At 37.5% G+C, this 24,068-nt stretch overlaps 1 protein-coding gene across 2 annotated transcripts in view; it reads right to left on the reverse strand.

Moving 5' to 3' along the window:
* The window catches only part of CEP152 (centrosomal protein 152), an 83,932-nt gene that overhangs the window by 49,056 nt on the left and 10,808 nt on the right, over positions 1-24,068 (reverse strand). For both annotated transcript variants that reach the window (XM_021693969.1, XM_021693968.1), the window contains exons 5-11: positions 23,431-23,596; positions 21,033-21,173; positions 19,821-19,960; positions 16,403-16,603; positions 11,633-11,780; positions 9,874-9,965; positions 8,870-9,033 (exon numbers count right to left, since the gene is read on the reverse strand). In XM_021693969.1, the coding sequence (XP_021549644.1) occupies positions 8,870-9,033; positions 9,874-9,965; positions 11,633-11,780; positions 16,403-16,603; positions 19,821-19,960; positions 21,033-21,173; positions 23,431-23,596 (1,052 nt within the window). The remainder of the gene's footprint in view (positions 1-8,869; positions 9,034-9,873; positions 9,966-11,632; positions 11,781-16,402; positions 16,604-19,820; positions 19,961-21,032; positions 21,174-23,430; positions 23,597-24,068) is intronic.

Raw genomic sequence — 24,068 nt, forward strand, 5'->3', positions numbered from 1 at the left:
AGGGCCAGAGGGAGAAGCAGACTCCCTGCCGAGCAGGGAGCCCAATGCGGGACTGGATCCAGGGACTCCAGGATCATGACCTGAGCTGAAGGCAGTCGCTTAACCAACTGAGCCACCCAGGCGCCCCCAACAGGAAAGATTTCTTAAAGGAAACATAAAAAGCACTAACCATGATTGATAAATTTGACTAAAACTAAAAAACTTCCATTCATCAAAAGACAAAAGGTTAAAAAGTGAGAAGGTATTTACAATACACATAACCTTCAAAGAACTCATATCTGGAACAGATATTAAAAAAAGAAAAAACTCTTACAAATCAACAGAACACATGCATACACAAACACAAAGTCATTTAAAAACTGAGGAGGGACACGAACAAGTCACACACACACCCCACACCCAAAAGCCAATAAACAGTTTTTCTCAATGGAGCTCAATCTCATCAGTAATCCAGGATAATGCGAATTAAAGCCACAATAAAATATCACTACACATTAATGGCTAAAAGTAAAAAACTTAAAATACCAAGTGTCAGGAAAGAGAGCAACTAAGACTTTCATTCACTTCTCATGGAGATGTAAATTGGCACAACCACTATGAAAAACAGTTTGGCATTACCTGTTAAAGTTGAAATACACATACTACAAGCAATTTCACCTCTAAGTATATACCCAACAGAAATGTATGCACATTGTACTAGGAAGTAACATTAAGAATCTATAGTTAGTAGAATGGAAAATAAACTGGAATATTCATACAAATAAAGATACTAAATATCTATATATATAAATGAATGAGCTACAGTTCCATGCTACACCATGAGTCTCACAACAAAATGTTAAGTGAAAAAAAGTCTAAAGAACACCTATATATGTGAAAAACACACAGCTAGCATTCATGCTTAATGGAGAATGAGCGAATGCTTCCCTATAAGATGAGGAGCAAAACAAGAATATCAGTTTTTACCACTTCTATTCAACACTGTACTAGAGATTCTAGCTGGAGCAATTAGTCAAAGAAAAAATAAAGGCATCCAGATTGGAAAGAAAGACATAAAATCATCTCTATCAGGTGACATGATCCTATACCTAAAAAATCCTAAGGAATCCGCTAAAAAACTATTTGAACTAAATTAACAAGTTCAACAATGTGTCAGGATACAACATCGATATATATAAAATCAATTGTATCTCTATACACTAAGAATTAACCACCTGAAAATAAAATTAAAACAATTCAGCAAAAAGAATAGCCAAGAGAATAAAATACTTAGGAGTAAATTTAACAAAAACAGTATATGATTAGTACACCGAAAACCACACACACACAAAGAATACATGAGTAGTACACTGAAAGAGATTAAAGAAGACCTAAATAAATGGAAAGACATCCTGTGTTCAGGAATCAGAACCCAATATTGCGAAGATTGCAATACTCCTCTAACTTGATCTACAGACTACATGTAACTCCAATCAAAAGCTCAGCTGGTTTCTGTATAGAAATTGATAAACTGATCCTAAAATTTATATGGAAATGCAAGAGACCCAGAATAGCCCAAGCAATATTGAAAAAGAAGACAAAGTTGAAAGATTCATACTTCCCAATTGCAAAACTTACTACAGCAAGACAGTATGGCACTGGCATAATGACAGATAGATCAATGGAACAGAAGTGAGAGTCCAGAAAAAGATCCTCATATTGAGAGTCAACTGATTTTTTTTTTTTTAAGATTTTATTTATTTATTTGACAGAGAGAGACACAGCGAGAGAGGGAACACAAGCAGGGGGAGTGGGAGAGGGAGAAGCAGGCTTCCCGCGGAGCAGGGAGCCCGATGCGGGGCTTGATCCCAGGACCCTGGGATCGTGACCTGAGCCGAAGGCATATGCTTAACGATTGAGCCACCCAGGCGCCCCGAGAGTCAACTGATTTTTGACAAGGATGTCAAAACAATTTTGGTACTGGGACAACTAGATATTCACGTGCAAAAGAATGAAGTTCTACATCACATCATATAGTAAAAATTAATTCAAAATGAATCCAAGACCTAATGTAAGAGATAAAACTCTTGGAGAAGAAAACATAGGTATAAATCTTCAGGACCTGGGGTTAGAGAATGGTTTCTCAGAAAATCAAAAGCACAAGCAACCAAAGAAAAAATATGTTAAGTTGACTTCATAAAATTAAAGACCTTTGTGCTTCAAAGGATGCTATCAAGAAAGTGAAAAGAGAACCCACAGGAGAAAATACTTGCAAATCATATATCTGACAAGGGACTTGTATTCAGAATATATAAAGAACTCTCAAAACCAATAAAAGGACAACCCAATTTTAAAATGGGCAAAAGATTCGAAGAGATCTCTCCAAAGAAGATATACAAATGGCCAATAAACACAGTAAAATATGTTCAACATAATTAGCCATCAAATAAAAACTACATCATTAGCAAGTCAAAGCCAAATAGCAAGTGTTGGCAAGGATATAAAAAAAATTGGAACCCTTGGGGCGCCTGGGTGGCTCAGATGGTTGGGCGTCTGCCTTTGGTTCAGGTCATGATCCCAGGGTCCTGGGATCGAGCCCCACGTCGGGCTCCCTGCTCAGCGGGGAGTCTGCTTCTCCCTCTCCCTCTGCTTCTCCCCCTGCTCCTGCTCTCTCTCTCTCTGTATCTCTGTGTCTCGAATGAATAAATTAAAAAAAAAAAATTGGAACCCTCATACATCGCTGGTGGGAATATAAAATGGTACAGCCACTTTGAAAACAGTATGACCATTTTTTGAAATGCTAAACATAGAATTACCACATTACCCAGCAATTCCACTCCCAGATAAAGAGTTGTCCTTGAATAATATGGGTTTGAACTGCACAGGTCCACTTATATGTGGATATTTTTTTGATACAGTACAGTATCATAAATGTATTTTCTCTTCCTTATGATTGTCTCAATATTTTCTTTTCTCTAGCTTACTTTAATATAAGAATAAAATATGTAATACATATAACATACAAAATATGTGTTAATCAACAGCTTATGTTATTGGTAAGGTTTCCCATCAATAGCAGGCTATTAGCAGTTAAGTTTTTGGAAAGTCAAAAGTCATATGCAGATTCTCAACCACACAGCAGGTCAGGGTCCCTAACCTATGCACTGACCAAGGGTCACTGTATATCTAAGAGAAATGAAAACATATATTCACACAAATTTGTGCACAAGTATTCTTGCAGCATTATTCATAAAGCCAAAAAGTAGAAACAACTCAAATAAATGTCCATCAGCTGATGCATGAATAAGTCAAAGGTGATATATATTCACACAATGAAATATTATTTGGCCTCAAAACGGAATGAGGCACTGATACAAGCTGCAACATGGATGAACCTTGAAAGCATTATGCTAAGTGAAAGAAGCCAGTTACAAAACACCACATACTATACAATTCCATTCATGTGAAATGTACAGAAGAGGCAGATCCATAGATAGAAGGTAGATTAGTGATTGCCTGGAGCTGTGAGGACAAGAAGGGGTAATGAGGAATGTATGAGGAATGTAGGTATAGGGTTTCTTTTTTGGGATGTTGAAAACTTTAAACAGGAAAACTCTCAGCACCGGCCAGGACACACAGAAATAGGTATTGCCATATGATGTGGGTAATAATCAAACTACAGAGCTGCTTAGCAGTATGCATCAAAAACCTCAAATATGGGGCGCCTGGGTGGCTCAGTCGGTTGAGCGACTGCCTTCGGCTCAGGTCATGATCCTGGAGTCCCGGGATCGAGTCCCGCATCGGGCTCCCTGCTCGGCGGGGAGTCTGCCTCTCCCTCTGACCCTCCCCCCTCTCGTGTGCTCTCTCTCATTCTCTCTCAAATAAATAAATAAAATCTTTAAAAAAAAAAAAAAAAAACCTCAAATATGTGCACACCTCTTAGGATATTCACCCACATCTTAAAGAAATAAAGATGTGGGGGCTCCTGGGTGGTTCAGTTGGTTAAGCAACTGCCTTCAGCTTAGGTCATGATCTCAGGGTCCTGGGATCAAGCCCCACATCAGGCTCCCTGCTCGGCAGGAAGCCTGTTTCTCCCTCTCCCTCTGCCCCTCCTCCCTGCTTGTGTTCTCTCTTAAATGAATAAAATCTTAATAAAAATTAAAATGTGCATAAAGACATGACTACAAAGATGCCTGTGATAAGAATATTGCATTACTTATCATAAAAAAATTAACATGTATTACTGCAGTTCCTTCATCCACATATCCATCAGTAAATATACACAAAAATATTTATTGTCATCTATAGATTTCAGAATATAATTTTTAAAAACACATTATCAAACAATATATTCAATATTATTTTATCTTTCAGAAATATACAAAACAGATAATGTGGAAATTACACACCAAAGTGTTAAAAGTGGTTTTCTTCATGGGAGGTGAAATAAGATGATGTTGCTTTTACTTTTCTTCTCTTTTCTTAATCTGTATTTTCTAATTTTTCCATAATAAAGGAAAAGGTTACTTTTGAAAAGAAATAGTTGATAGTATGTACCCTTAATATGATGTGATAAAAATGGCACCTCATCTCTCTGGTCTTCCTCCACAAAGCCCATGAGAAAAATATAATCATAAAAGAAACATCAAATTCCAAGAGGGGCTTCCTACAAAATAGTTGACCAGTACTTCTCAAACTGTCAAGGTCATCAAAAACAAGGAAAATTAAGAGGAACCTAAGGAATCATGATTCCTAAATGTGATGTGGTATCCTGGATGTAATCCTGGAACAGAAAAAGGACATCAGGCAAAAACTAGGACATCTAAATAAACTATGGACATCAGTTAATAATAATGGGTCAATATTAGTTCATTAATTGTAACAAAGATTCCAGGCTGGTGTTAAGATGTTAACAGAGGAAAATGGGTGCAAAGTATAGGGAAATTCTTTGCACTAATTTTTCTGGTAATCTAAAACTGTTCTAAAAAACTAAAAGGTAGTTCTAAAAAGAGAAATAAATAATAGTATCTTGAGTTTAATTTTTACTGTTCTTCAGTTTCAGAACACACACACACACGTACAGAGAGACAGAGGGAAAAGGAGAATGAATATTAGGGTTTTTTAAACATATTATAAAAGGAGTTCCTTACAATACACTACATATTTATCAATACACACAACATCTGTATAAGTGATAGTGGTGTAAATATGTCTGTACAGATCTCATCTACTTAAACCACTCCTATTTACACAGAAATAGAAATACAAGATAAAAAATATAATTCACAGAAATAGAATTATATAAGAAGTATAAAATATATTACATTGCATCTTCATGTGCTGTAAGACGTGGCGAACCTTTAGCAGAAGGCTTATTTTGCTCGGTTAACAAATTAGGCATCCCTAATTTCTTTTCTTACTGAATGCTGACCACTAAAATAGCACATCATGTACTCCTAGAGGGAGCCAAGTCAGAGAGCAGAGAAAGTGCTTGCTAAAATAATTTTCTCTTCTTTCCCAAAAGGGAAAAAGTCAGCAGTGGTGACCAGTCCTGCTGAGCCCCATGGAAGTCAGTTCCCCTAAGTCCAAATAAACTGTAGTCCCTTATGAAGCCTGCTGAGAAGACCAAAGGGAAAAGGCATTCCACTTGTTAAATGTTTATTATTTGAACTTCTCAGCCAACTATAATAAGGGAGAGGGAAGCTGTCTGCAAGCTGCATGCAGATTTAGCTACTCAAATTCCATGAATGTGAAATAGAACACTGAGTCTAAACCCTTAAAATTTACTAAGCAGTAGCTTGAGGGAGGTGGCAGTTGAGAATAAAAGCTTGGAGCCGCTAATATTTGGGTCAGTGATTTGAAAGCAGCTCAAGTCAACAAAGAACTAAAATTCTCGACACTGGGAAAACTGTGGCTTCCTCTTGTTCTAAGAATCACAATCCAGCAGAGAAAAGGTACAAATCTCTTCTCTCCTATATCTCCTCTCACTTTGATCTACGAATAAATATTTTTACTTTTTCCTCAAAGCCGAATTCTTATCTATTAAACTGCTGGTGGGTGGGACCACTACAAGCTAAACCTTTTTTCACTAATCCTGTGATTCACAGGATGTCTTCTAGCTGAATCTCAATGACCACTCACTCTGTCCTTATTCTCCACCTTCCCAGCTGAATGTGGCGGAAATCCTTTTACCATGACAGTGATGTGATGTCTCAGGTTGGATATATCCACAGGAATGTGCTTTATATTACTGTAGGATTTTGGCTATGAGTACTAATTAAATTTAAAGGGCAGAAGCAGAATACATTTTAGTAGATATCATGATGAAATAAGTCTACTTGAAAAATAAAACATATTATTTTTACATAACATATGTATTATTTTCCAAATTCCCAGGCTAATTATAGCTCAAATTAAAATAAAGTAATAACAAACTGGAGAAAAATCTTTTTTGAGATGAACTGAATCTTTAACCCTCTAAAATACAAGACATAAGGAAGAATGAAGTTGAAAGTAAAAAGTTTTGATTGTCATGTAAATACGAACCAACAGATTTACAGTAAAGTTTTGGGCTCAAGGACTGGTTCTGCTGCTAATGGTCTGTCTTCTTGGGCAAAAAAGTTCAGCCCTTTGAGCTCCAGTTTTCCCAACCCTAAAATGAAGATATAGATCTGATGTTTCCTCAAGGTTAAGATGAGGATCAAAAATCTTTTACGAAGTATATGTTGAATTAAAAGAGAATTAATATGAAAACTGGATCAATGGTGTATTTTAACCAGTCATGTACTAGATGATAATAGGAATAACTATCAACAATTAAATGTCTAATATGTGTGGGGCGCCTGGGTGGCTCAGTCAGTTAGGCGTCCAACTCTTGATTTTGGCTCGTCACGATCTCAGGGTCCTGGGATCCAGCCTTGTTGGGCTCCATGCTCAGCTGGGAGTCTGCTTGAGAGCCTCTCTCTCTCTCCCCCTCCCCACTTGTGCACTAATAATTTTTTTAAAAATTAAAAATAAGCGCCTAATATGTGCAAGAACATATTATATGAGGTCCTTTATATTTTAATCCTCATTTTAACCCCCAAGGGACATCTATAATCTACTTAATAGAAAAAACCTGATGAGAAAACAGGCTCAGAAAAGCCAAGAAACTTGCCCAGGATCACAAAGCTAGTGATAAATGGCAAAATTACAAATCAAAACAAAATCTGGGTCTAAACACCATGCTCTTTCCACTAGCCATTTAGAACTAATCTAGCATGAACAGGAAACAAGGCATTCACAGCAGTAATCCAGATAACTACATTTTAACTTCAAAATTTTATGTAAATCTGTCTAAAAAATATAATGTATACATCCTTTTTTGCTTTTATTAACTAACCAAAGATGAAGGCTTTCCTCAAAACTCAGGATCATGACTGTAGGCATTTTGAGGTAGATCACAGCTGTAGTTCCTGTAGTTTTCTCCTCGCTAAGGCCAAGCTAGCTGGCTGAAACACTGGTATTACCTCTTCTAGCCTTCTGCCCCAGCTACTCTGCAGTCAGGAACTCAGAGAACTCACGGGATACAAACAAATCTAAGTCAATAAGGCCCTGGGATAAGAGCCTGAGGGTGGCTCCCGCTAAATACACCATATATGCTAGTTGTGCTATTTGCATCCTAGCTTCCTTGTGGATTGCAGCTGTAATCTGTCAAGATGAGAGTTCCCAAAGATTGACCCTCCAGATAAATGGAGCCTTACTAAACCGAATTAACACCTTGTTTCACAGGAGTACCCCATCACTTGAGATTTCAATTTTCTGAATGTCGTCTTACTGTTTTGAAAATAGAATCACAGGATTAAAATACTTAACTTCTAAAACTTATTGTAGAGCAAACCCTTCAGGAGATTCATACACTTGTATTTAGTTGCATGATACCTGAAACACAACAGGTGATAAACACTTTCCTGGAACAATAACGATGGTAAACTCAGTCTGAAACTAGAGACTGGCCCATGGGGGTCTGGCATTTGAATGCACTCAAGAAAGTCTCTCCTCAGCCTAAATGCAGTCTCTGCCAAACACTCATCTTTCGTCCTTCTCCTACACCAGCAGAAGGAATGACTGGATAAATGCCTCTTTGTTCGTCAAGGATAACGTGTAGCACACAGCACGTAGCTGCTCACAAGTATGTCTCCCTCTCCCTCTCCCTGCCCAGACAAATGTAAACACCCTGCTGGAAGGGAGAGCTTTATCCTCATCTTTTGTACTCTACTCCCAGAGCCTTGCATAGCTCCTTCCAGACCGCAAGTGCCTCAAGAATGTACATCCCATCCTTCATTCAACTTTTAAGTGTTTAATGGTACCAAAATGTGTTCCCTCTTCTACCACCCCACTCCCTCCCCCATCAGTCCCTACAAGGGATGATAAGGCCCTCCCTTTTCATGAGATTGCTAAAGTATCTGTGTTCAACAGTGGTATAAAAGACAGAATCCCCATTTTAAAAGTAAGGTCACAGGAAAGATCCTAGGGGAAATTAATGTTTATTTTCTCACATGCCATTGATAAATGACATGTACCTGCCTTCAACACACAGTATGAATAAAGATAATATGTCCTTGCCTTAATAATAAAAGATACATAACCTCAGTCATAGAATTTACTCTGTATATTTTAACTTTACTTCAACTTCATCATTTTTACCTTATTGAAACTGATGTACCTATTGGTACTGAAGACAGTACAATATCAATAGTTGAGGTTTCTGTTCATTCTGATTTCAGACATTTATACTTCATTAGAAATAACTAAAGCCTTCTGTCCCACCTAGTCATGTCATGCCTGGTGCCACTCAATTACATGTATCATCAGTACTATTAATGTCTATAGTAAACGATTTTCTTAATACCTCTTCACTTTGGATTTTTTCCAGTTGACTTTTTTAATACCCAAATCCACATATGATTCAGTGAGTTCTATATTTAATTCTCCTTCTGAGTCACTTGGAAGTATTCCTAATTTTGCAGCAGATTCATAGAGAGAAATTTCATCTTTTAGTTCTGTTAATTCTTCCTAAAACACAAAATTATTGAAAATTATTTTCTTATATGAAAGAATCAGTCATTCATTTATGCTTCAAAATTCATTTTAATGATCAGAAATGCTTCTTCACATACATTAAAAATAACTAAAATAATGCTGCTATGAACATGGGTATACAATATATATTAATAACTTTATATATATGTATATATAACTTCAGAAAGGCCAGCACATATCAGTTTTCAAGTAAACTGAACAAACAAATGAATAAATGAACGAGAAAGCAAATGTAAGGAGCTTCTTTCACACCTCCCTCGCTTACATTTTGTCCTCCACAAGAAGTGTCCCTTGAGCTGAGAAACTGACAGCAGCACTTTTTGGCTTTCTAGAGGACAGAGTGGAATGGTTTGCCAAGAACGTGTCGTACTTTAGCCTGCCGGTGGGAAAAGGCAAAATATGTCTTTCCAGCAGAGGTAATACTGGAACTCTTCCTCCAGTGGAAAATGTAAGTAGCGCTGGGGGAGGATGTGAGAGAGTCGCAGTGAAACTGCAGGTCTCCCACACCTGTAGATATACTTATCTCCAGGATACACCCAGAAATGAAAGGACACGCCATGTGAAGGAGGCGACAGGCAGACTGATGGGGCCGGGGCGGGGGGGGGGGGGGGGGGGCGGCGCCTGGCTCCGCAGTCAAGACAGACCTGGGCTTGACTACCTAACTGTGTGGGTGAGACTGTGAACAACTCTCAGCGCCTGGTCTGGAGATGGTCCAACTACCTCTTTTATAAAGAAATCCAAGGTTCAGAAAAGTGATGTAAGCACTGCCTAATTCAGTTACCCACAGAGTCTCTTCCAAGTGGCAACACTCACTTGCAAAGCCTTGTTCATGTTTTCACTCATAGCATGTGCTTTTTGTGCTTGCTGCAGCTGGAACCGTAGCTGAGCCACCTCCTGTACGGAGCCTATGGGGAAAAAAGTCATAGAGTACACCAAAAGTAAAGGGACAAAGTACCCACGATGTACAGAAGAACACTGAGGTTACAAAAAGTGGAGTTTTGCTTTATTACCTTTTCATTACCTTTCTAGGAGCACAAAGGTATAGCCAGTGGGACCCAGAAGGCAGAGGTCCAGACACTTCCAAAACATGTCTACACATTTAGTATGGCTCATCATATGTCCTTGGGAAGTTGAAGACTTGGGACTACTGTGACCTTGCTATGAATCAAATCAGCCACGTCTACAGACCTTAATACTCCACGAGTCCTTTAATAGGAGCATAACGTTCCAACTCACAGAAAGCCAAAGCAAAAATTCTTTGGAACCCATTTCTACCCTCTAATAAGAAAACTACATCTTGCTGCCTTTAGCTTCTTTCGAAATGCTTTTATTTCCACCACCCCCACCTCCACATGTGAAAAAAGCATATTCGGGCCATGCTTCGGAAACTTCGGTAACCTAATGTTTTAAATGTACTACGGGAGGCTCCCTTAAAAGGGACTTTATTGGGCCTCCTCAAAAGAAAATGAGCATCTGGGAAATGGTTAAGCAAAGTAATGACGGCATATTATGCAACTAAAGAAAATCGTATTTTCAAAGCCTTTAGTGGCAAGAAAAAAGGCTCACTAAATAATACCATGTGAAACAAGGATAAAAAAAGGAGGGGGGGGGGGGGGGGTCCAAACAGGGTATGAGCCAATTTTGCCCCCACCAAAACCTACACACACACATATTTGACAGTCTCTGACTTTAGTACTTTCAACTTCTGAGTAAGCTACTCTGATACACATTGTACCAACAGTCTGAATTGGCTTTACATGCCAAGTGTGACTTTCATATGTCAGGTCATGAATAACCACTGAGCTATTTTCACAGCAGGAGCTACTCACCAGTACACAGGGCAGTTTTGTTGGTAGGATAGTTTGCATAAACATGCGATTATTTTATTGCCTTTTACTCTAATGTCATTCTATAAAAATGAATTAGAAATAAAAGTACTGCTGAAACTAATGACAAACAGTGTATGTCTCAAACTCAATACCATGGAAACCATATGAGAAATCTTAAGCATGACAAAAATATAACTCCCTAGCTTCAACTGACCAGGTAAGTGTGAGAGGAAAATAAAAAATTAAAGAAAGAAGTTTCACAAAATGACAGAAATACATGATCAGACTGATTCTAAAAAGCAAAATATAATGGGATTTCATAATCATTTTTACTTCCCAAGGATAAAACCTACCTTCTAACATATATTTTATTGTTCAATTTTTGTATATTCAGCTTTGGTATGTTTTCAAAAATGCACTATGTGCAGAAGCAGGGAATTACCTATGTGTATGTGTTCAATTTCACTTGAAGGCAATACATTAAAAACATTAGCAACAGTTATCTCTGTGTAGTAGGATGATTGGTTATTTGTATTTGCTACTTTGTACTTGTCTGTGTTCTCTAAATTATCTAATGAAAATGCAGTATACCTTTATACATATATAATAACAATGCTAAAAAAATTGTCACTGACGATCTTTTCTGCCTTTGCTGGATTTTTATAACTCATGGATCCTACTATGTTCGCTCTGCACATTATACTAGCCTCCCAGGGAGACAAGAGTCCATCCCGGACACCCACCTGAGTGCAAGAAGTTGGCACACTGCTTCTGACTCTCCTCTAGACTTCTCGTCAATCTGTTAATGATCTCAGTCTTTTCTAATTTGGTTGCTTCTTGATTCCTTTCCAGTTCTTTCACTTGATCTTTCAAATGACAACAAATATCTTCCTAAGTAGAAAAAGTATTCAAGAAGTCATTGTCATGATCACTTATTAAATACTGAACTAACAAATATAATACATAATTGGATTTTAGGTCAAACATAAAATCATCACAGAGCAGCGTCACCTCTTTTACAAGGTTAAGTGCACAGGACTGGGAGTTAGAACAAACTTTTATGATCTTGGGTGAGTCATCAACTTCTCCATCTGTTTTTTCTTTTGTAATTATGCTAATAAAGGTTAAATTCAGTGATTTCTAAAGTCCTTTCTGTTCTACAATCACAAGACACTGATATTCTAAAATTAGATTCTATTCAAGCCAAAGAAAATGTATTACACTTCTATTTGCATGTTACACTATCAGTATAAGTGTATGTATATATATTTAGGCAGGCCACTTTGAACCATGGAATCTGTATCCCAAGACAGCAAGGATTCAGATAAATACATGGAAACTCGCTCTATTCTGAAGAGCCAAAAGCTCATTCTACTTTGGCAGCCAAAAATAATCTCACTCTCTTCTGAACTTCTTTTATACTTAATCTGTTTCTCTGTTTTTCTTTCTACCTTTTACATGTCTTATTTTTCTTAATAAAGTCTCCTTGAAGGTACCTATGCAGTGCCTTACACACAGTGAGTGCTACAAAAACAAAGGAACAAACAACCTTTAAAAATAAATTACAGGGCGCCTGGGTGGCTCAGATGGTTAAGCGTCTGCCTTCGGCTCAGGTCATGATCCCAGGGTCCTGGGATCGAGTCCCACATCGGGCTCCCTGCTCCTTGGGAGCCTGCTTCTCTCTCTCTCTCTGTCTCTCTCTCTGTCTCTCATGAATAAATAAATAAAATCTTTAAAAAAATTTAAAAAATAAAAAATAAAAATAAATTACAAAGAAAACCAGACAGGATAAATGTGTGTGTGTATGTGTGTGCACACATTCGTGTAACTGTAAGGGACTATATAGAAAAATATGGAGCATGTATACAATATATTAAAATTTCTTCAAAAAGAAAAAGGTGTTTGGGAGTAATAAGCCATGGAAGTCCCAAGACTAGGCAGAAGAAATCATCACTTCTCATTTAAAAAAGACTACACAGGCTGAATTCCACACGAAAAGCAGAGAATGAGACAGGCAGGAGTAAGTTAATTGGCCAAAGTTACCTGAAAAGGCCTGAAGAAAATAAGTGGTAAAAAGGGCTTTGAAGCAAAGAAAAGGCATCTGGGGCCTGATCCATTGGATAACCTAAAGCCCAAAAATGCCTTAAGGATAGTAACACAAGGTACACCTTATAAGGATACTGACAGCATCATTAAGCAGAGGAAAGACTCTGAAGTCTCCTATTTTAGTTAAAAAATTCATGTGAATTTTGCATTCTATTTCGTAATGTAGTCATGTCTGCTTTAAATTTTTTCTACCAAATTTCTGAGCAAAATGAAGCTTCTGGAAACTGCTCCATGTTTATTCAACAGTGCAAACCTCTTGGCACACTGCTGCTGATTCCCAGGCCAGCTTGAAAAGCATGGCTCTAAAGCGCCAAAATAACATGGCAAACACAATGAATGGGCTAACATTAATGACAGTGTGAATGTGTGTGTGAGAAGGGGTGGGAGACAACATTTATGGGCCGGGGAGGCCGTAATAACTTTTATAAGAGACTGAGAACTGGCAAAAAGAAAGTTCAAGAAAAGGTAGATTTGAAAAACATAAAGAGAAGGCTGACTGTGGCAATACTGCAACAATCGACTGAACCACATTGTTTCCTGTTGACAAGTTCAGGGAAACCAATTATACTCAAAAACCTGCTCAGTTTCAATACCAAGAAACAAAATGAGTGGTTCCTTCTTTTCTATGGGTAGCTTGAGTGAGAACATTCAACTCAAGATGGTTAAAGGCAGACAGCTTTAAGACTGAACAAGTGTGGTGACAGAGATAATAGCCAAATCTATGGGAGCAAATAGAATTGAACAGACTTCTAGTGCACAGAGACATGAGGATTAGACCACACAGAAGTCTGTGGGAATCTCTAAGCCAAGAGAAGGTGCTTCAAGTGGAGCCTTTAAATATAACGTTAAAGGAAAGTTGGAAAGTAGACCAGGCAAAAGTCATGACATAGAAACCAAAGTCCACAACTTCACCCGAAGCTGCAGATTTCAAGACCAGAATGAAGAAAGATTTTATACCATCAAGGAGATAATCAGAGATCTTAACCTGACATTCAGAGACCTCAGAAAATGACACTTCCATGAATGGGAGACAGAAGACAGGAGGGAGAGTCCAGGAGATGGTTTGCTATTAGAGAGTTCTGTCACTGAAGGAACATGGAGCTCCCAAGAAGCTTTGGCTGAGTATCATAATAATGATTAGTTTACAATTGTAGTCCTTTCCCACCAAAAACTAGTTTTTCATAAAGCAGTGATTTTTAACCTTTTGCAAGGGGAGACATGAACCTCTTGGAAAATCTGAATAAGTTTGTGGGTCTTCTCAAAAAAACCGCATTTATTGACACCCAAAAGAAAATCATACCCACAATTTGAGAGGATCCATCAAAGCCCTGGCGTCTAGTCATAAAGTGCCTTAGGGGATGCCAGGTTTAAAAGTCTGTGTAACTAGCACAACGTGTGAACATCGGCTCTGTTAACACTGTAGTGTAAACTCTGTTAACACTATAACACATAGGGACACAGCTGTATGTAACTGAGAGCTGCTCAGAACCTAGAAATTGGCAAACTTATTCATCTACTAAATTATCCAGTTATTTGTACCTTGCTACTATCTTCCAAGAATTGTTTTATTTGTCTTAGTAATGTGCTAAATGGAACATAGGAAAAGATTTATCTGAAAGGGAAATATTTAATATACCTCTTCAATAATTTTATAAAGAAAAAGAGGGCAAGGGGCAAAATGCAGAATATGTATGGTTATCAGCTACTCTAAGAAACCAAGCCCCTCTGTATAGAACACTCATAGATTTTTCTGATTATAGGCAGGCACCTCTACCAACTCCTGGTTGATCTTTACAGCAACTTTCTAGTCAGGAATCTCAATTTGGATTCTAAGATAATATGGATTGTCTTTTTATTAAAAATACTGCTGAGCCAACTGATCCCAAATTGACAGCACAAAAGAAATACTCTAAGAAACATTCCCAAAAGGAAAAACTATAAACACTTTGGAATCATCACTTTGCAAAGCAGCTATGCAATTATATCCAGAGACTAACATCAGTGTACGGTCTGTTTAAAAAAAATAAAATAAAATCAGTCACAGAATGTAACAGTGGAAAAGACCTTAATCAACAACTTCAATTTGTGGTTCAGGGGTCTGAAGCCCAGTCAGCACAGAATCAAGACTTTGTTCTGTGTTCTAGTCCAGTGTCTTTCTATTGAAGCAGGTGGGGTGGGGGGTAGTGGTGAAAACAGAGAATGGAGTGGACACAGGGGTTGAACACAGCAAGAATTTCTTCCAGCCCTCCCCTGTGTAACATGTCAAAGTCAGCAGAGAATGGAGAGATCCTCAACCCTGCAAGGAAAAGCCACCAGATTCCACCCCTCTAGTCATCCAAGAAGGACCACTGTCCAAGTCCAACTAACTTTAATGCTACTACATAAACACAGCCAAAATAAATAAAACTATATCTCAAATGCCATTTGTTTAAATACTAAAGATTTTTTCAATAATTTGGCAAAGCCTTTGTCTTTCCCCAGATAGCCTCCACACCAAACTCACAATATTTTTCTATACAAAAAAAAAGTATATTTAGGAAAATAAATCTAATAAAAACTCATATAAACACATATAAAAATAACATGGTATACAATTATTACTGGCAATAATGCAGTACTTATGTACATAATCTTATGTACTTCTACCTAACACCTGGAAAAATTTAGTCAGTCATATAAATAAAAAATAACAACCCAAATCAGGATGAATTTTAAGGGTGGTGGGATTGGCCGTACCCTCCCATTTTACTTTTCAGCTCTTTTCCCTTGGGTTAAATTAATTCTGAAATTACAAGAAGAAAAGTGCACTCTGAAATTTTATTCGTTCAAGTGATTACCTGGGGTTTGGGACACAAGCAAACCCACCACCTGAGTCACCCTCATCTTACACTTTATTCCCTTTGGGGCAAAAATAATACAGACCGTGAGAGATGCTCAAGTTTCACATCTCAGTGATTTTAGACCAGACTTTCTTCCTTATTACATTATTCTCAAAAATTAACTCTTCTCCCAAGAACCACTTCTAGACAATATTTACTGACAGGTAAATTGCTCAAGAAAGGCTTTCTACTGGTTAAGCTACCAGGACAACCTCTCAAGTTCAGACCAGCTCCCAGAACTCTCACTCTTTTCAGTATGGATTTACTCTAGGGCAACAAGAACAGTATGTATAAATACCCTACAAATAAAGGACTAGTATTGTGAGAATTGAGAAAGCACTAGCCAATTATAAGAGAAAGAATTTCCAAAATTAAGCCTTCAGGACATCTTCACAGATTAAAAATCATTGGCTTTTAAGTTTTACTCATAAACACCTACTGCAAGCATGCTGAACCACAAAATATCAGTTACAAAAAATAACCAGCCTTACTCGTTTAGAACAGTTGCTCATGTGAAATCATCCTAACCTGTTCCTTAAGCGCAGTAACTGTAGCATCCAATTTCCCTTGTAAGGACAACACTTGCTCTTCATGCTTCTTCGTGAGGCCCATCACAATGCTCTCATGCTGCTCTCTAGCACGCTGAAGTGATTCTGAATGACGGAGGTCCAGCAGCTGCTGCTTCAGGCTCTCCAGAGCCATTTCAGTTGTCCTGGACTTCTTAATCATCTAGTGGATACACACAGGATAGCCATGTTTACGGTATTTTGACTCTGTGCTCTCTTTATGGACTGTAACGCTAAAAATCAACCATCCTTTAAGAAGAATATAGACAAGAAAGGGTCTCCCTACAGTGGCTTTAGTTTCTTAAGACTTCTCTAGCTGGGACCCATCAGGCCGATGGTTGCTAGAAACATCCACTGAGAAAAAGACTCTATAGTTACCTGAGGAGAGTGATGGAGGATTTTGCTCAGCATGACAGCGATGTGGGTACCAGACAAGGAATCTGCTGCTACAACAGTGGTCCCAGTGCTGTTGGCATTGCTCTGTGAGCCAAGTGTGGGGGCCAATCCAATTGCTGGGTCACAGAAAAATGACAACTGTTTCTTGACAGACTGATAAAAACTGTCAACGATCACTTGTTAACAACAAAGTTTGGAAAACTGTACCTATACAGTTGTTGAATAATAATGGTGTACTAGGCTAAATAATGGTTCCCAAAAGAGGTCCATGTCCTAATCCCTAAACCCTGTGAATATGTTATGTTACATGGCAAGGGAAAAAGTAAGGCTGTAGACCAAATTAAAACTGCTAATCAGATGACCTTAAAATAAAAACAATTATCCTGGATTATCTGAGTGGGCCCAATATATCCAGAAAGGTCCTTAAATGAGGAAAATTGAGGCAGGAAAGTCAGAACCAGTGACTTCTGGCTCTGAAGATGAAAATGGGCCACAAACCAAGGAATGCCGCTGGCCTCCAGGAGCTGGAAAAGGCAAGAAAATGGATCCTCCCCTAGAGCCTCCAAAAAGCAACACAGCCCTGGTGACACCTTGATTTTTACCCAGTGAGACCCATGTCAGACTTCTATGCATTGTTTCAAGCCATTAAGTTTATGCCAATGATAGAAAATCAGTACACTAGGTGATTCTGTTGTTGCTTTTATTTGTTTTCATTATGCCTTATTTTTTATATATGCAACGTCTAACTTATAAAAAGATCTAAAAGTTGTAACATTTTACTACATAAAAGCAATTCAACTTTTTATAAGAACTATTAATTTTCAAAAAGTTAAAAATGCTCATAGTCTCTTACACACAAAAATTAAAATTTCAAATGAGGCTTATTTTTCATTTCTATTCCGGAGATTGACTATTTATTCGAATACTGTTTAAAGTGCTTATGACATTTATTCATTTGCTCAATAAATAATGTGAATACTTTAGGCAGAACTTAGGCAGGGTTCTAAGCACTTAAGGACATGATGACAAGACAGGCAAGGTCCAAACTCTTACTATCTTCTAGTGAGAAGAGATAAACAATAACAAGTAAACAAATGAGATCATTTCAGATAGTTTTAAAATAGAGTAATAGCCTATGGCATGATGAAGGAGAGTAGGAATATGGAGCTATGGGCTACTCTAGATATAAGGCGGCTTGTTTTAGCTGACACCTGAAGGATAAGGAACCAGATATGAGACAGCATTGTTTAAATTCTTTCATGAAACCATCCTCAGAACTAGCCACACATCTCATCCAAAACCAAACTCAGATTTTATAGTCACTTTCAATTTTTTTTTATTATGTTGTGTTAATCACCATACATTACATCATTAGTTTTTGATGTAGTGTTCCATGATTCATTGTTTGCGTATAACACCCAGTGCTCCATCCAATACTTGCCCTCTTTAATACCCTCACCAGGCTTGTCACTTTCAGTTTTAACCACCCTCTTTCCCCACCTCCAAAATGGTATCACTCTCATGAGTCACCCCCCACCAAGCTTGGCTACCAATGACTTGTGACCATTTCCAACCATTAAATGGCTATCTATCTCATTAATCAAAGAATGTGCCACCACTTTTGTCTTTTTTTTTTTTTAAGATTTTAAGTAACCTCTACATGCAACATGGTTCTCGAACCCACAACCCCCAGATCAAGAGTCACACGTTCCACCAACTGAGCCAGCCAGGCTTCCCTGTGCCACCACTTTAAAGGCAAGTCTATTGGGGTCAGGAAATTTAGGTGCTGCTGTTTTGTCAATAACTGGCTTTGTAACCTTGGGCAAGTAATTTTGACCTCTCCAAAACTTGATTAACTCATCGATAAAATGGTAAACACAATGCCTCATGCCTCACCAATCAAAATCTCAACAAGATTTTTTACAAACATAAAAAGTTGATATGCAAAATCTAGAAAAGAAAATGTGAGAAAGAGCTACAAATTTTTTTAAGAATACTAACTGTAGCCCTTGTTTACCACATTTCAAAACACACCATAAAACTATAGTCGTGATAGTATCAGAGCGGAAAAGAGAAATATGTAAGACAAAATATGTACAGGTTACATCAGTTTTCACCAACAACATTCACTCAACATATACTGACCATCTATTATTATGTGCTGGAAGGCAGGGAAGACTTAGGAAAAGGAAACCCATGAGCAGGGGGTGTTAACCAGTTAGAGTGTGCTGCGGGAAGGACCTTCCAGAGAGAAGAGATGGTGTATACAAGTACATAAAAATAACACACACACTACTGAGTTTGAGGAGCATAAGGGAAGAGATAGGCAAGGATCACATGGCCATTTCCATGCCACACTTCATCCCACAAGTAAAGTGGGGTCAGGCCTTAAGCAAGGGAAAAACAATCAGTATTTTAGAAAGATTGGCCATAAGAGAGAATTTGGAGAAGTAGTCAAAGACTAGAGACTAGGGGCGCCTGGGTGGCTCAGTGAGTTAAGTGTCCAACTCTCAATTTCAGCTCAGGTCATGATCTCAGGGTCATGAAATGAAGCCCGCGTTGGGCTCCATGCTGGGCATGGAGCCTGCTTAAGATTATCTCTCTCCTTCTCCCTCCCCCCCCACCCCCCCACCCCCACCAAAAAAAAGACTAGAGACTAGTTAAGACACTTGTACAACAAATGGTAAAATCCCGAATCAGGGACATGTGGACAGAAATGCGGAGACTCAACAGAAGGTAGCAGCTGACTGGATGAAAGGGAAGAGACGAGCTGAGGTCTCCTGCAGACTTTTATCTGGTGCGCAGGTGCCTGGGCTGATGTGAGCACCATCCCTCCAAAGTAAGGGAAACAAAAGCAGGCTTATGGTGGAAGAAGATATAAACTGCAAGTTCTGCTAAATTTAGTCCTACATTACCAAAAGTTAAGTAAACTTTTCACTGTAATAAATAACCTTTTACCATAAATAATCATGACAAATACTTACCTGTTCTTCGTTCACTTTTAGTGCTTGTATTTGGGTCTCCAGCACTTTTATTTGTGCTTCAAGCTGTAGCTCTCTCTCTTTTCCATTCTGAAAGAGTTTCCGTGATTCTTGGAGGCTAAGGGTCAAGCCATCCTTTTCATCTACAACATTAAAAATGTTTATATAAATAATAAGTTACTGTTACAGGGACCCCAATTTTCACAATTTCTTATCAAATATCAGATCTGTACCATATAAATGTTCAGTGCAATTCAGATAGTAAACTTCAGTTGATTTAGGGAAAACCAGGAAAGTTCCAAAAAAAGAATGCCTGAGTGGTACCAAAAAACTGAGAAAACCAGAACCACTTCCCTCAAAAATCTTACTGTATACTTTTGAGAACCACAAGATTTCCTAACAATGATTTTAGCATTTGTTTACTTGAGAAGCTACATAGATGTGACAAGTCTCTGCTAATCAAAGAAGGAATCTGAGGACTATTTGCTTTCATTGCATATATGCAATGAACTTTTAAATTCACCTAATCTTAAATTCTTCCCACATACTTTACTGTAACAGTTTACAAGTTCTCTCAAAATAAATTTTATAAACATTACAGAAAGGGACCTTTTCACTATCAATTAAGTTTGAAACAAGCTAGAGTTGTCACAAAATTATTCTACAAATGAAAAGTTCACCACTGACCAAAACTACAGAAAGCACGAAGAGTAAGCAATTATAACCTGAAACTGTGTTTCCTCTATGTGCTTCTCCCAGTAATGGCTCTGTTTTTCTCCTTGACACGCCCGAAGGAGTTCAGGATCACTAACTCACTTGGATTAAAATCCTACATTAACTTGTAGGCTTAGAAAATGTACTGCAAGCTAAACACAAGTCTCTCTGGGAATTGGAATACTTCAGCCAAGGTAAACTACATAAGGAATCAACAACTTATTAGGACAGGATGCTATCAGCATAGTTAAATAATGTTCACTGATAGAAGAGAAAGAGGGAGAAAATGAGGACCTTGAAATAGAATGTTCTAGTGAGAAGTAATCCAAGGCAAGGTGTCAAAAGTCCTGGGTTTTTATTTCATTCTGATGGACTCATTATGAGCCCTCTGACCAAGTGCATCCACTCTCTAAGCTTCATATTTAAAATGAGCTGTTAGAAACAAGGTATCTCGCTTTAGTATACCTCATAAATGACAGCACCCAACAGGTGTCATCTTACCTTTGATTATTAGAAGCTGGTGATTCAGATATCTAATTTGATGCTCACTTTCATTTAACTTTTCAACTAAATTGTCTAGTTGTCTCTCTTTTGCTTTGTTAAGAACCTGAAGTTGGATAATCTGCATATTTTCTGCAGAATCTGCATTAAAATCAAAGATAATTTATTAGATAAAAGCATACCCAAATGTAAATTTGTGGATACAACTCCTTAGTATCATGAAATCAATTCAATGGATTGTGACTAGCATTTTTAAAAAAAAAATAAGACAGAATATATCAGAGTGCAGCATGAATAATGATTATTTCGTGAAACATTTGTTTTAGTTATACATACTTATTTACATAGATCCTCATCACAATGTAAAAAAGGTACTTCTTACTGTGGTCACTGCCAGAAAAGTTTAAGAAGTCACTGGTCTAGAGTATAACCCTGAGTCACTACCATTTTGGCTAAAGAAAAAGCATATACCAATTACAATGGAACAGAGTTCTATGCTCTCATAAAATTGGGGGAAAAAAGTACATCAGCTTCTATAAAGCCATTTTTAAAGAAAATTTCTAGAAATTCTTCTCAAAATATTTTAAACAGGAGAGGGAATTACATCATACTCATGTTCATGCTAGCACATAACTGCTGTATTAATAAATCAGTGAATAAGTTAATAAAGAATTTTGAGGTCTCCTTTCAGAAATGATTAAAGTCATTTTAGGGACCACTTAAAAATGACTGGGGGGAAAAGAGAAAAAGTGATGTGGAGGAGGAGGATAGTGCTTCAACAACAAAATGACAAATACTTTTCTTCATTTTCTTCTAGAACTATGAATGCTTCCACTTGCCAACAAACAAAAAAATCTTCTTTTTTAAAAAGAGATAAGGTTAAGACCAAAAGAAACCCATGAAGACTGAAAACTTTGTTACAAGTCAACTTAGAACAGGACTAGCCCAGGAATGAGCAGTCTACAGGCCACACCTCTCCCCAAAGTCATTTTTTTAACTACTGTGGCTAAGAAGCTGTAATCACTAAATTCAGCACTACGGTGCCATTAGGTTATCTAATTAACTTCCAAATGTCAAATTTAGGCAAACGTGTAACTTAAACAAAAAAATAAGTCAACTTGATAAAATGCAGACTGCTGAGAGTGACATAAGGTTATCTATGCAGAAAGACCAGAAATACAAATGTAACTGAACACAGTAGAACTGAGAGAAAAAGTACCAAGATGTTAGGCCACTGACATGATGCTTACTCACTCAGCCTAAAACCAGTTATGCCACACGCTGTCCGCCTCCTCATCTCGTTCCATAAAACCCTCTGAACAACGAGAGGTGACCCCATATTTGCTGTCGACTCCTGCTGGATAAAGTGAGGCCTGGCCTCCCCTAGAACTACTGTGCGGCACATGTGTATGACGGAAGCAACGCTCTGAAGTTAGGGCATGCAGTCCAGTTTTCTCAGTGTAGCCTGGGAAATCCAGAACAGCCGATGACTTTCCCCCGGCTTCTTCAATGTGAAACAAACAACCAGCTTGCTGTCACACTCTAGAGTCACACTGGCTCTTCAACATGCGCAATAAGTAGAAGCTATTTCACATGCCAGAGAGCATGACGATAAAAGTTAAATGTAGGAATCGCTGATTCAGGTCAGTCAGAGCATAAATTATGGCTTTTGATTTCGGGTGTTTCATCTCCTCCAAACTCTCTAGTAACACTTTTCTCATTCTCATGTTTATACCTGCACTATGTAAAGGGAATTTTTTTTGGCAAATGCTACATGACAAAACCTGAGATAACTCTAGTTTAAATTCTGAGTATTAAGTACTTTATATCAGAGTTGCCTAATTATTACACTGAAAGTCTAAAAATTAAAAGAAAAACTTAAGATGATAATGGCTGGCTTACTAAATTACATTTCTATGTAGTAATGAAAAATCTAAGATTGAAGAGAAAACTCGAATTTCATTTTCCAATTTCCAAATCAGTAAGAAAAACATGTTATCCAAAGAAAAGTCTTAACCAACTAGAACTGAAATATACAGTTGAGAAGAACTTCTATTCATGTTTTATTATGGTAAGTTTCAAATATATAAGGTAGAGAGAAGAGTCCAATGAACCCCATGAACCCATCACCCAGATTCAATAACTACAAACTCATGGCCAGTCTTGCTTTATTTATATCTCCCCCTAACATTACCCCCCAACAACATATTATTTAAAATAAATCCAAGACTTCATATCAGTTTATTCATAAATACTGCAGGATCTCTAATAATAACGGAACTTAAAAAAATCAACCACAATCCCATTATCATACTTTAAGAAAAAAATAATAGAGTATGTCAGTGTTCAGAACTCTCCAATTCTGTTATTAAGAAATAAATATAAACTTGATACATACTTTCATTAGCTCCTAAAAACTGTTGTTGCAGGCTTTCAAATGTGTCACTTCCTGCTATCTCCTGGGCTGGTGAGTCATTATTCTGGGCAGAAGCCTGATAAGGTTTATATGTCACTTTATATGGTTCCAAAGCTTGACAACTAGGACCTTGTGATGTAACATATTGCTATCAAAAGATGATAAATGAAATTGACAATCAGGATTTGGCCTTTTCTTTGAAAATGATCTGAATTAGACGCCTCAATTTTGTCAGGAAATTTAATTGTGGTACCATTGCAAACTTTATACATACATCTTTGCTTAAAAATACCACTTACAGTCATTTAACACTGTTAATTAAAAGTCTATAATATGTAATTTTATGTATCTTAATTGTACTTCTGAGCATATAATGGGGCCAATTCCATAAATAACACTCAAGAATTCAAATAAGATCGTATATAAATATTTAAGAATGATTTAGGTGATGCCAACATCTTGGGAACATAAAAATGTACATATTCAATAACAAGAACATGCCTCGTATATAATAAATTTTCAGTAACACTTGTGGAATAATATTCCATAGAGATAGAAAATGACCACCTTAAAAGGATCGAAAAGTCATCCCGTCATTGGGCAACACAGAATAGCTGTTG

This window comes from Neomonachus schauinslandi, chromosome 9 (assembly GCF_002201575.2).
Source record: "Neomonachus schauinslandi chromosome 9, ASM220157v2, whole genome shotgun sequence".
Taxonomy (NCBI): domain Eukaryota; kingdom Metazoa; phylum Chordata; class Mammalia; order Carnivora; family Phocidae; genus Neomonachus; species Neomonachus schauinslandi.